The following is a 14,330-nucleotide window of genomic DNA, read 5'->3' on the forward strand; positions in this document are numbered from 1 at the left end:
GAGGCCTGGCATCCTTGGCTCAGCAGGGCTCTGCACTCTGGATCACAGCTTCCCAGAATCTCTGACACTATCCTTGTAGCTCTATCCGAGTAGCTGCACTCCCTCGCAAAAGATTTCCTGCTCTTCTCTGCTGTGTCCCCAACCCTGGTCCGAGTCCAGTCCCACCGGTTTGTAGGCCCCCTGCCCCCACCTCCAAGCATATCTGCCCTGGGATTATACACGCTTCCTGTGTAACACTGCAAAGAACAATAGGACATGTTATTTGATCCTAATGCACTTTTCTTGCTCTAGGTCGGGCTGATTACAACCCCAAGGCCATTAAGACTTTGAGGGAGGAGGGTTTTTTGGGGGGAGGGGAGAACAAAGTTACCCTCTGCTCAAATTACTGAGCAGTTAAAGCCTTATAATACTGTGCAATAAAATTTACTTTACCCTAACCTGGATATTACTTTTTTTAGATCGGAAGGCACTTTAAGTGATAAAATTGCTTTTTGTCATTATAAATATTAATTATTATGGGTAATTGAAAATGCAAAAAAAATGAAATTCATAGATCTTTCTGGTTGATAGCATGATAGATGTATCAGTTTGCATTCTACTAGAAAGAAGATAAAGTAGAAAAATGCCTTGTGATGTTTTCAGTGGCTCAGACCTCTACTGCCTATATTTCAGGTTGTTAATGTTGCTAAAAACTTCCTGAGATATGGAACTGAATAGTGTAGTGTAATTATGAAAGCCCAATAAAGAGTTTAAAAGTATGAATATTAAAAATTATTTTATTCTGTATGGAAGGCTTTTGTACATCATTAATCTTCACAATATACATTTAATTTTTATCTAAATATAAGGGCTACCATTCCTACCTGTCCAATCGGAAAATTCTTGCCCTACTGAAAGGATATTCAACAAGTCTGTCCTACCCGACTGTATTTGTATATATAGTTTCCCTATAGTATTTCTTTGAGGTTTAAATATTATATAACACAGATGCAAAAAGAATTTTCAGCAACATTACAAAACAGGAAAATCATTTATGTTTTCACAAAGTAAAACTGACTTATGAAGAAAGAGGGGCATCCTTCTTTGAAAATTGCTTCCAGTGAGTTTCAGGGCCCAACCATCATTATCATCACTTTCTCTACACAAATGATCCATTGTAGGCTGCAGTCAATTGCTACACAATTTTTTATACATCAAGGCTTAATGGAAAGAAGTAAGATGAAGAGGAAATATAAATTCAAATTTTCTGTTCATGGTCTAATGGCCTATTATTCAGCCAACTTTCTACATGTAGAAAGCCTTCATTAGTACACCATTAAGGGTGACATTAAAACTTCTGATCTGCTCTTCTAGGCTGTAAGTTATGTCTCACATAACAAATTTTACTTGAGCTCCTTCAGGTCTGGTATCTCTATCTATAAATATCTCTATGTGTTCATTATATCCTGCTATAGGAGTGCAGTGGTACAGAGTATAAAAAACATAGGTGCCTTGGTTTGAAAGTTCCTTTTTGAAAGTGCAAAATTTAATTAAAAATAAAGATGTAGGTGGCAGGACAGTAATGGAATGGATTTTAATTACTCTAATGTCAGACTATTAGGCACAATAGTAAACATGCCCAGATGTCTCTATCAACACCAGGACCTTCCACTCAATAGAGTGTGATCTCCAGGCTGACTTAGGTCATTTTCTGAAAGATGCTGCTGAACCACTTCTCTCCATTTTAAAATGTTCCCCTTGGGAAGAATTTGAGGCCTACCCTGTCTCATCCCCAACCTCTACCCATTAGAAGGAATTTGAGGAAGGAGCATAAAACTGCTTCTCTCTAAATATTCCATTTTAACCATAAATGTTGATTTCCAGAACTTTCCATCCAGAGAGACTCATTAGCGTTTAAGGTTCCTTTCACTAGGAAGCTGCTGAGGATATTCTCTTCACACTGACTAATTGGGAAGTGCGAGTTTCGTACCTCTAAATTGGTATATGAAGTTTCCAAATGGACAAGGAGGCAAGAGTTTTCAGGCACTGTCTCCTTCCTAACCCTTTCCTATCCACCTTGCTCTCGCTTTCAGATTCCAAACCATCTCTGGCTCACCCCTGATCTCACTTCTAATAGAAGTTCCGGTTGTGCATAGAAGGTGTACAAGAAGCCACTACATCAGAAGGTTGGCTCAGGATGGGGCTCCGTTCTACACTGAGCTTCACCTAGTATCCAGACCTCTTGTCTAGCATCCCCTCTCCTGATCATAGGGACTCTTGGCCTCAGCTCCTGATTCTTTATTCTACCCTCTTCTAACCTGGGCCTATCTCCCAGGGGTCTTATCTGCCAGGGCTCTGCTGAACTCTTCTTCTCAGACTTAATCTGTTCTTCCTTGTCTCCCAGACACTGCCTGACCCCTCACGGGCCTGCTCTGGCCTGTTGGCACACGATCCAGATGAAAAAGACATCTAAGTCCTAATCTCTGCGGCACTACCAGAAAACTATGTGACTTCAGACAAGTGGCTGAATGATCTGAGCTCTGACTCTCTGTGTGTGACATCAGGGGCTGTGTTGGGGCATCTCTAGGGTCTCCTAGGATTCAAAAACTCTAGGAACTGCAGGGTCTCTTTCTTTTCTCCCTTTGCTCTTCATCTTCTAACTCTGTTTCAGGCAAATAAGCAGGAGTGCAAAGTGCCATGACACACAGGGAGGACACCGTTACCTATTTGTAAAGATTACAGCATTTATCTTTATTTGCACTGCATTGTGAAGTTTACGGACTAAGGCGGCGTGTTCGGAATCTTGTCTTACGTCTCCGTAGCCGGGTTCCCAGCATTTGAAGGGAGCTCCTCCACGTAAGCGGCAGGAAAATGACCCCTTTTTCCGTTCAAAGAACCAAACCACCATCCTTCTTCTTCTTTCTTGTATATAGTCACAATGTCACCTGTAAAAAGCACATTTAGTTAGACAAACAGGTCTCTGCCATTTAAGCACAAGCCTGAATCCAGTTGGTAAAACAATTTTAAGGAGATTGTGCCTTCAAGGAGTTACTTGTTAGCATCAGTCTCTGCACATGATTTAGGTAAAGCCAAACTTATTGAACACCTCTGTGTGAAGCAGGCATAATGCAGAGAATATTAAAAAGCATAAGATAACGAGCAATCAAAGTTGTGCCATAAAATAGTTTCATTAAAAATGAATGGCATTGGGGCCCCTGGGTGGCTCAGTCTCTTAAGCGTCTGACTTCAGCTCAGGTCATGACCTCACAGTTCCTGGGTTCAAGCCCTGCATTAGGCTCTGTGCTGATAGCCTGGAGCCTAGAGCCTGCTTTGGATTCTGTGTCTCCCTCTCTCTTTGCCTCTCCCCTGCTTGCACTCTGTCTCTCACTCTCTTCTCTCTCTCTCTCTCAAAAATAAACAAACATCAAAAATTAAAAAAAAAACCCAGAATCATGTTGGATCATATATCCTTCTCATGCTGGATGGCTCACGTCAGATACAGCTTGTCATCAAACTCTTTTTTTGGTGTCTGTGTGTTAAGGATTTCTCATGTTGGTGGCCAAGACAGTCTGCTATGGTGACTATTATGTCTCAGCTATCAGACTTTTCTTTAGATCAAGACGGCTTCCCTCCATTACATGTGCCAATTTCACAGTCCAAAGTTCCATCTCATAGCTTTGCACAGAAACTTAACTCCCCATTCAGCAATTTTGGTAAGTTTAATAAAATGTCAATTTGAAGACAATACTTTTTAAAGCAATGATTCAAATAGAATTCCTAAGAAACACATGGCCCTTCTCTAATTCCCTCTCTTTTAACAAATACTATTCTGATATTAATAACCCTAAAAGCTTAACCATAGATGCCCCCAAATACTCTGGCTAAATCCTTCCCTTGTGAGAAAGAGTCCTTCCTCTCTGGCTGCTTTCTGCACATTAGAGTAGAAACATCCACTTCCTTCGTGATGCAAGAGAGCTCCTTGACCTTGAGCATCATTCTGAGGTCATTTTTTAGTCTTTCTTCCATTCATTTTCTTCCCCAGTGATTTTCTTTCTTAGGCAAAGGAGACTGTCCACATACACCCCTACTATCTCACCTCACTCATAAATCACTTTTTATTCTTAAATATCATTCTCAGCCTACATTCTACCTCCAATGAATTCTCTCAAGTCAGCAGACTGACACAGTCCACTACCAGCAATTCAAACAAATAATTTAAAATCTTGTTGCCAGCTTTCTGAAGCCTCCAATGGCTCCTTTTATTTAAAGAACTCATTTATAGGGGTGCCTGGGTGACTCTTAGGTCATGATCTCACAGTCATGAGTTCAAGCCCTACATCGGGCTCTGTGCTGACAGCTCAGAGCCTGGAACCTGCTTGGGATTCTGTGTCTCCCTTTCTCTCTGCCTGCCCCCTCGTTCACACTCTGTCTCTCTCTCTCTCTCTCTCTCAAAAATAAATAAACATTAAAAAAAGTTTTAATAAATAAAGAACCCACTTACGAGATAAAGTATAAGTAGACTTTGCTGCCAGCAGAGAACTGAAGACAAAGAAGATAATAAGTTTATTGTGTAACTATGTACCTCAAACTCAGGCCCTGGGGTCTAGGTGGCATCTGGGAAATGTGTTTTTTATTCACATGGAAAGTGGGAATACAGCATTTCATTTACCTACTGCTGTAGGTAACCTTATGATGATGTGATGAAGAACAAAGTGACTTCTCTAACACTTCCAACTTTAGGTAAAGGCAACATTGATTTAAGATGAACAGAGGAGAGGGTCTACTATATTACCCTTTTTCTTATCTTTATTTCTTTCTGAACTAGAAGGAGAAGTAGTCGCTGAAGACATCTGACCAGCAAACTGAAAAGGAAGCACCCGTTAACCAAGAGCAAAGACATGGTGTCCCTGTTATATGGCTGCAAAATCCATCACGACTTCCTGTTGGCTCTGGACGCCATGTCCTGCTTGCAGGTAAACAGCTCTCTCCTACAACACAACCCTTTCTCACTAACCATTTCATCTCCAGATCTCAGCTTTAACATCCAAATATGGTTGTTAATCGGACACACAAGGAAAGTTGAGGCTAGTGGCTGTTTCTTATTTAATGCTGAGGTCTAGGTAACCTATGACAGCATACCTTTCCATGTTCATCAAAAGTCTGTGACACAGAGAAAGGGGTTGTTTCCTTAGATTGGCCATAAAACTCTGTTCTAAGGGATAAGTGGGAGAAACATTAAGCTGGAAGTCCTCTGACCTGGCTTCTAGAATTCGAGCTTACCCTAAGCCATGAAAGGAAGTCATTTCACATTCTTGTGTGTTTAGTTTTCTGAAAAGGAAAAAGGTGAGGCTACCCTTCTAGTAACTTTCCATTACTGACATTCTCGCCCAGGTTAGCCCTGTGATAAAAAGCATGACTCTGGGTTTCTGAGATCAAAGCATGTTCTACCACTTCCTGTAACTTTAGCCAAAGTACTTAACGTTTCTATGCCTTAGTCTCCTCAACAATAAAATGGGAATAAATAATAATACCTACTTCACAGGGCTTTTATGAACATTAAATGGGACAACGTGCTTGTAGCAATATCTAGCACTCAGTAAACACGGAATAAATGTTAGCTATTTTTATTATCTGACTCTTATTTTTGATGTGCTTTATCTTTATTTTCTAAGAAGGGTCATTATAAACCTGAAATGATTTGATGTTGTAGTAACTTTTAAGGCTGTTGTAACAAAGACAGGAGTTTTAGTCAAATCAAATGGGAAGGCAGTCAAACTATTTGAAAATGATTCTTACCTTTTTCCAAATTTAATTCATCATCTTGTCTGGCTTGGAAAGAATATAAAGCCTTGCAAAGACCACTGCCGAGCTGGGCCACACCAGACGCTGAAAGTTGGATCCAGTAATAATTAGTAACGCTGTGTCAGTAGGCAAGATGAATATGATGGGAAGCTCTTCAGTTATTGAATAGTGTGGTGCTGAGCTTAAATATACTGACATCTTCTCAAAGGGAAAGTTTATAATTTCACATAATCTTCGTTCCTGGGTATAGTAACCTAATTTATGATATACCTACTGTGTATATGGACTATGTATATTATATAATCAAAAACTATATCATAGTACGGAAAATAATGAGTCTGGAGAAAAAACAATGAAGATGACAGTTTAAAGTTGTTTCCCACATGAACTTGTCAACACCAGTTAGCTAGTATGTGTGGTAGTTGAAGCATATTTTGGAAAACATACACCAGTTTTGCCATTCAGGCATACATCAGCTAGTACACGTGTTTGTTACCACCCTCCCTAGGTACTGATGGAACTATTTCTTAATGCGATCGCGAGTCTTTAATACACCAAGTGGAACATAACGTCCTGGGTTTTACTGAAACTCTTTTCACCAACTTCTCATCAAGAAACTTGAGAATCAAGGTTATGGTAACTATAGTTAAACAAGGGACAATGGTAGGGTGTGTGTGTGTGCGTGCGTGCATGTGAGCTTGTATCTGTGTGTTGAAAGGTGAAATGTGGTGGGTGTGAGCTGGCAAATGGCTAATATAAGGCAGCTGAATAAAGGGAGTAAGTAGGGTTGGGATCACCGTGTTTCTCACAGGAAGGACAGGATTTCCATGGAAGTTTGGAGGAGGCAGTGGAGACAGAACTCCTCACAAGGGTTTGAGGTTGAATGTAAGGACAGCAGATGCAGACTGTCTGAATAACACGGATGCCAGTCATCGAAGGTACCTTCTCACATCATACATTTTTTCCTCAACCCTCCACTTTTTGACTCCTTCCCAAATTTTGGATAACATCTGCACAGAAAGCTACAGATACCAACAAATGAATCAGTCCTAACTGAAATGCAAATTTCTTTGAGCTGATATATGCCCAAAGGATTCTGAAAATAAAATGTAAATGTAACAACGTGCTTTACCGATAGAACCCTCCCCCAGATTATTGTGGGCCTGGGATTACCTGCAGATGAAGCACTCGGGATTCTCTGCCCACCACAAGATGCCCTGCTCACCTTCATCAGAAAAGGCCGAGATATTTTCACATAACTATGTGTCTGTTGCTGTTTAAATTGTTAAAAAAAAAAAAAAAAGTCATTTTTAACAACACTGTCATCAAAAGTATTTATGAGAAGTAACTCTTCCACAGCTGTTTTCCTAAGGAATTTGTTTTTTTAATTTCAGGGGGGAGAGTATAAATGAATTATTCAATAGTTTTAAAAACTCTACCATAAAGCTTTCTTATTTCTAAAGCCTTAATATTTTCAGAATTAGACAATTACCGCATTTTACACCCTGTGTTTGCAATTCTGACGTGCACCTCGAGGTCAAATAATAACGTTCACAGCATTACTTCTACAAATTCAACTTTAATTGGCTTTAATGCAAGTGAAATTGCCATGACTCAATCTGCCATGATTGTGACCATTTTAGAGCTGAGTTTCATGGAAAGAGAAAAGTCCTCTTACCACAAGGTGGTTACAGCTCCCCCTTCTGATTGGAAATGGAAAACAGCTGCAAGGTAGAGTGACCCACATATATGCACATGCTCATTATCAATCCTTATAGTGTATCACCAGGAAAATACACCAGTGTGAATTTTTTAAATTATGCTCACACTTTATCCACGTCATGTATTATGTGAAATGGATGAGACTAGAGTATATCACAAAATCTTACAATTTAGGCACATAGACATTTTATTCTAGAGGCATGTTCAAAGAATAAAGTTATGTGGAAGATGAAGAAGGAATCCAAAGAATTATTAGCTCCTCATATTTAGTCCACAAAGAATGTATTTATTTGTGATTAACTCTTGTTACTTCACCCAGAAGGAGTAAGAAATAAATTTATCTTAAAATTCCACAACTGGGATTTGGGACATGTGGCACATATAATTCATAATAGCCTTTTTGCCCCGGTACTATTTGAAGCCACTCCATACAGCAAACCCAGTCAAGAAATTACAACCAAATCTCTTAAATTTTTACCTTTTCTTTCCACCTGAAGATGGAGTTACTGCAGGGATGGTTGGGTTGAGGTCTTTGCTCAAGTTCTGCTAACACTGATGACAGTTTGTAGGAGTTTGCTTGCAAAAGGTCTAGTTTCAAGTTGGTCTGTGGATACATCATTTGGCCATGTGAGTAAATTTCTAGAACATGAGGTACGACTGGATGGGTAAAGGGATATGAGGATAACTTCCAAGATGACAAAGAGGTCTAGAAAGGTACACATTCAACTTCATGCAGATATGCACAGAAAATGCTAAAGGGAGCAAAAAGTGGACACTTTCAGTATTTTAAAGGAAAGGCTTAGTTGTGAAGTGCACCGCATTCTGGACTCTTCTATACACAGGGTAAACCAGAAACCTTGATAGATATATTACTCAGTATTTTGTGGCAACAAATAGCTTTACTCTTAGCTATTTTCTGCTGAGCAGTGAGAAAGGGAATAATGAGTGTTGATTGCAGAAGGTAGACTTCCAGAGGCCTTGAAGAAAGGATGTTGAACATTGTGCTCAGCATTGTGAACACAACTGAACTTGTATCGATAGAATCAAACTGAAATAGTGTGAGATGGGTTTTGTTGCTGCTGCTGCTGTTATTATTTTTCTTAAAGAGATTAGGTCTTACATTACCCAACAAGTTTGCAGTAACACTTCTGGACACTGGAAACAATGGTCTGGAGTATCTGAGTATAAAAATACGTGAAGCTAGGGGTGTCTGGGTGGCTCAATCAGTTTAGCATCCTGACTTTTGATTTCGTCTCAGGTCATGATCTCACAGTTGGTGAGTTCGAGCCCCACATCAGGCTCCCTGCTGACAGTGCAGAGCCTGCTTGGGATTCTCTGTCTCCTTCTCTCTCTGCCCCTCCCTCGCTTTCTCTGTCTCTGTCACACACACAAATAAATAAACATTTAAAAAAATAAGTGAAGCTAAAGATACACTCCTAGTTCTGAATTTGACCTCCTGTTCTCCATTTGACCTTGAACTAGAAACTTCGTAATAACTTCTTTGTTAAGCTATGTTCAGTTAGGGTAAACCAAATAACAGAATCTAAACATTGGAAGGGGCCTGCTTATCCAGTCTCTTCCTGACCATTATTTCTTCCTTTTCCACATATCCAGCAGGGGGATTCCTAACCCTAACATTCTTGCCAACGGACCACAACACCTCCGGTTGGACTGAACTGAACTGAACACCTCTGATCGACTGCATTGTGGGACAGGCTTACCTAAGATAAACCAAAACCCACCACATACCTTCTACCATTAGACCTAGTCTGCATCTGAGAGCATCATAGGACAAATCTCCTTCCTCTCCTATGTGGTGCTCCTTCCAGTGTCTGAAGATAGTATCTATTCTAAATATATTCAGTTTCCACAACACTTTCTCCTAGAACATGTGTTATCAACATTCTTCTTTCAAATATGGCACTTGAAGGACCAAGAGGCAATGAATTAGGAAGAATTTAAATGAAACAGAGTTTCCTCCTGCAAGAAACCTTCCCTGGGTAGACTTCATGTTACCCATCGGATGCAGGGGTGTGTAGCCAAGTTACATGGATATTTGCCATTCACTGCTCAAAGGTTCATATTTACTTCATCATAAGCACCATTAACTCAGGAGCCAGACCCTCTCGGACCTTATACCCTCCACTATGTGGATCAGGCCAGCATGTACCCAGATGATCCCAATACATGTTCTGTGCTGGTAATGATGATGACAAAATTCTATGCAAGAACAACCAAAGAAATAAACTTACAACTTAACACCATCAAAAAATGCTCCATATGACTTTATTTTGGTAAATACTACTTGCATGGAATTAGAAAACCAAACATTTTGCACTATCACAGAAAATGTTCTACGGACTGCTTTATAATTTCATAAAAACTATAGCCATGTGTCACTGCAACTATGTTAGAGCTCTGTTCCCAAGTGAACAGAATTCAGGCCTTTCTTTCCCTAAGAGTGTTAGGTTTGTTTTTCCAACAGCACCTCCTCTAAAGGAAGCCTCTGCTAAACAATCGATTAAACTGTACCTGGCTATATCTATCTCCTTTCACCAAAGAACTACTGAAATTACCTGTTTGGACAGAATTATTAGGTACCTGCTTTCACAAGACAGTTAGTTAGGCTAGGTACAAGGTAAGGACAGCTGGCCCAGCTTCCTATATCCTACAAAACATTGCTAAAGATTTTATCGCTTCCTGAATTCTTCTCATATTAACCCCAGTCAACTTCCTATTTCTGTAATCATAGCAGAAAACCTGTATCTAGCACACATAGTTCATAGCATCTGTTTGCCTTTATTCCTATATAGAATTCACAGCACTTTGCTAACCTCTCTTTCACCTGGGCTCCTCTGAAGCGGCTGCATTGTCCATCACTCTCACAAATGCCTGGGGGCTGCTGAGGTCCAGGCTCTCAGCAAAAAGGCCCAGAGATGCCTCTCTCCCTGCCCTCTCCTGACAGCACGTCCCCTCCCCTCAGAACAACCTCAGCCTCTGAAGTTTTTTCCCTTTTTCTCAGGAGCTTTTGCCACACACCCAGACTACCCCCCTCACTCTGTGCCTCACATCTTTCCGCTCTCCTGTTATTTTCAGAAGACCGTGATGTTCGCTGAGGGATCAGTGGAAAATGGAATCTTCATAGTTACCAGGTTTTCAGCTCTCCTCTGTGCACTGTGCTGACATTTTCTAACCAACACTACATCCTCACAATAACCTTCTGAAGTAGGGACCAATATCCCCATTTTACAGATGAGAAAACTAACGTCGTCCCAAGTCCCTGTAAATGGCAGGGCTGGATCCAGATCCAGACCTTTCTGAATGCAGGCCCTGGTTGTGGGTTTGTGTGTGTGTGTTTAATCACTTTTCCTAACTGGGTTAAAGTACACGTGGTTTCCAGACCTTGATGTAATTATTCTATTTTGGGGAATTCTATTTTAGGCACAATTCTTTTCCAGGAAGGACATTAAAGCAAACATTTCTAAGTAGTTGAATTTTTCCGGATCCCTCAAACTGCTCGTCAAGGAGGTGACTACAGGAGCTCTCTTCCTAGAATGTTGTATGTCATGAGAAAAGAAAGGCAAAGAGAGGTCAAATCGGTCCTGAAAACAAGTATTCTAAAAATAACTCTTTCATCATTAAATCTAGGAAGGTGGAATCTGCAAATATTTACCTCGTCCATTAAGGCTGCTGTGATTCTTTGGCTCTCTGTGTCCAAGAAGGCAGAGTTGCTAGAGTAGGATTTCAGCATTTGTTCCAAACCTAGCAATGAAATGATTCTCTCGGTCACCGCTGTCCATCCTGCCCTGGTGGAACACAGCTGAGAGGGGCCACAGGCAGCGGAGCCTGGGCCCAGAGGTGATACCAGGAGGGCTTCCCAATGGCTGAGGCTCTTTCTGCACGTAGTTGTTACTAAATTTTACTGAACCAGTGGCCTGTACCTTCATTTAATGAAATTTGAGAAATGCTGGAGTTAAAAAAAATCTTGATTATTATTTTGCAAGATGAGCTTTTGAATCTCCTTGCAGACCCAGTCCGTGGTCCATTCCCAACACTTCCCACAGTGTTAGGCTCTTCCTCACTATGATATTTAGGTTTCTAAACATTTCACTCCCTTGGATTTCCTGACAGGGATTACATTTCAACGTGTCGCTCTAGTCCACAAAAGATAAGCTCCACATTCCAGAATCACAAGTGTGGGGTTGTTTTTATTATCCGTATCCCTTTAGAGCTGCTTCACATTCTGACATACCCAGCTTCGTCATTTGGAAGGATAGTTTAAAAAGAAACAAACAAGAAAACCAAAAGCTGTGTGCACAGGTTTACCACGTTTTCAACCTAACAAATTGTCCCTCATTCCAGCCATTTCAGAAACACAGCAATATGCTGCATTTCTGGAAATGGTGACATAGCTCTCTCAAATAGACCAAAGTATCATTTCCAGCCTGTTTGTGCTCTCCTTTCTTCTTTCCCATTGTTCTTTATTCAGACAAATTAGGTTTGACATAGGATTCTTTAAATGAGATGGTCCCTGCCCCAGTCTGCAAAAGTGGAATCACCCTAACTCTGAAGGAAACCTCCAAGTAGAACACTTATCAGGCCACTCACAGATACAATTACACACCTGCCCGGTCTCTTGAGGCTTTTTCGATGTCTTTTTGCAGTCTCAACAGTTTTGATTTTATTGAAGACTCTTGTCGCTCTTTATTCATTGCATTGTTAAGATCTTCTTCCTTTAGGGGGAGAAAATGATGCTTAATAATTTAAGGAGAAAAAAGTAAGGGTTGCTCCTCCTGGCTATACTGATACTTTCACTGATAACTGTATTTAATATTAACTGGACAGGAGAAAAAGAGTAAAAAAGTAAATAAATAAAAGCAGGATAACCTTTGGTTTTATACGGATTGTTCTACTTGTTCTAGGCCTGCTTACTATGAAAACTTCTTGCCCACAGCTTGTCAGTACATAGCCGAGCACTTCCTTAATAGAACACATTATTGTTGAAGAAGAGCCTTACTATAGTTATTTCATAGTTTCTTGATAAGTAAATTGGTTTTTTGGATACATGTTGCTCTCTATTTGTCTTGGTTCCAGTTAGAGTTCTTTAAACATCCACTGTAGCATCATGTGTTTACCTTGAACCAGGACTGCCTATGGAGTGGAACAAATATCTGTTGTGTTCTGCTTTCTTGGCCAGCTGCTGGGAACACGTGAGCTCTTCCCAGAATGGGTCTATAATTTAGTCAAGTCTTGAAGCATATCATGAAGAGAGCTAACAATTCAAGGCCACATTCATTCATGAATGGTGCAGATAGGAATGCGTGATTCAGCAAGTGCCAAGGCAAGAAAGTTTCAAGGAGGCTAGAAGACTTCACCAGGATTTTTCAGTCCAGGGAAAAGAAGTCAAAGGGTACCCCGGGTAGGGGAAATGGCTCAAGCCAAAGGATAGAGGGAGGACTGCAAAAAAAATGTATCAGGAACAATCAACAGACCAGCCATTTGCATGAGCAAACATAGTGGAAGGAAAATTTGTTTTCATAGTTTAAGCCAGATTTTTGGGCTGAAGTAGAGATTTTATCCTATAAAATGTGAGAAAGTAATAACAATACCTGAACTTTCACATACATTATTTCAAGATCTAAATGAGGAAAAAAAAGAGGATGTTAGGGTCAGGTGGTGAGGGGCTGAACATGAGTGTAGCAGAGGGACAGGAACCCGTGGAGAAAGAGGGGACACCAATGACTGAAGATGGCACTAAAGGAGTCAGGACTTCTCCAATATGGAAGGAGAAAAACCAGGATCCTGAAAGCTGGTGGAGAGATCATCACAAAGAAAGGGAGGCATGAGAATTTAGAGCAAAGCAAACAGCCATTATAGAAATAATGAGCTCTAGATAAAAATATTTATATATTGTGAATTACATATTATAAAAGTATGTATCTTTATTACATGTGATTCTCACAACAACTCTATGAGGTTGGCTTTATTTCCCCCATTTTACCTGTGACACTCAGAGACATAAATGAAGGCCCAAAGGAAACAGCTTGAAACCCCGCTCTTCTGAGTCCCAGTTCTCTTCCCCATCTGCTCCTACACATGCCTACCCATGGTGGTCGTCACACCCCACATGAGCCCCAATGGAACTGCATGGCTGCCTGCCTCCAACCCTCAGGACTTCCTTGCTGGAGAAATGCACATCACACTCTGGCTCCCATGCCAGGCTGAGACTTCATTTGGGTTGTTTAGGGACACCTATTGTTTACAAATGTATTTCCAGAGATGGATCACTACTGGATCAACTTGAGGCTAGAATATACTGCTGTCCGTTAACTTTCTTAAATTTGTCCTTCTCTTCCAAAGATTTTGGAAAGAAGATCAATACTGAAGGTGGCCTATGAAACTTCAGATACAATCTTCTGAGCATGGCCTTATGGTAACCTTGCAAATATTTTCACACTGGTCACCAGCCCCTCAATATCTGTACTCTTATTGGTCTGTCTTACCCTAGTCCATGTACATTTCTTGGCACTAGATATAAACCAGTCTATATTTACTGCTAATGTCTAGTAAGTCAGAATTTGGGGGTGTTTTGCTTTGAGGATATTAAGAAAATCCCGTTTACACATTTGGAGATACAATCCGTTCATTTAGACAACAGATATGTAGTCATCAGCTTTGGTACACAGAAGTTCCATAGAAACCCAAAATTTCCATGGGCGTGGCAATTAAAGATAAACTGTCATGGCTGCCTCCTTACATTTCACTGGAAGCCTAATCAAATATTCAAGGAGAATGACCCTTATTTTATTGACAAGTTATTCAATAGG

At 40.4% G+C, this 14,330-nt stretch overlaps 1 protein-coding gene across 6 annotated transcripts in view; it reads right to left on the reverse strand.

Moving 5' to 3' along the window:
* Window positions 1-758: 758 nt before the first annotated feature.
* Window positions 759-14,330, reverse strand: part of NOSTRIN (nitric oxide synthase trafficking) — a 60,290-nt gene continuing 46,718 nt past the window's right edge. For 5 of the 6 annotated variants that reach the window (XM_019458584.2, XM_019458575.2, XM_019458556.2 and 2 more), the window contains 6 exons: window positions 12,128-12,236; window positions 11,177-11,265; window positions 7,982-8,107; window positions 6,955-7,054; window positions 5,776-5,865; window positions 759-2,924 (listed from right to left, as the gene is read on the reverse strand). In XM_019458584.2, coding sequence (XP_019314129.1) covers window positions 2,788-2,924; window positions 5,776-5,865; window positions 6,955-7,054; window positions 7,982-8,107; window positions 11,177-11,265; window positions 12,128-12,236 — 651 coding nt within the window. In that variant the 3' untranslated portion in view covers window positions 759-2,787. The remainder of the gene's footprint in view (window positions 2,925-5,775; window positions 5,866-6,954; window positions 7,055-7,981; window positions 8,108-11,176; window positions 11,266-12,127; window positions 12,237-14,330) is intronic. The other variant, XM_019458595.2, reaches the window with a different exon arrangement.

This window comes from Panthera pardus, unplaced genomic scaffold (assembly GCF_024362965.1).
Source record: "Panthera pardus isolate Hobbes unplaced genomic scaffold, ASM2436296v1 HiC_scaffold_10, whole genome shotgun sequence".
Classification (NCBI taxonomy): domain Eukaryota; kingdom Metazoa; phylum Chordata; class Mammalia; order Carnivora; family Felidae; genus Panthera; species Panthera pardus.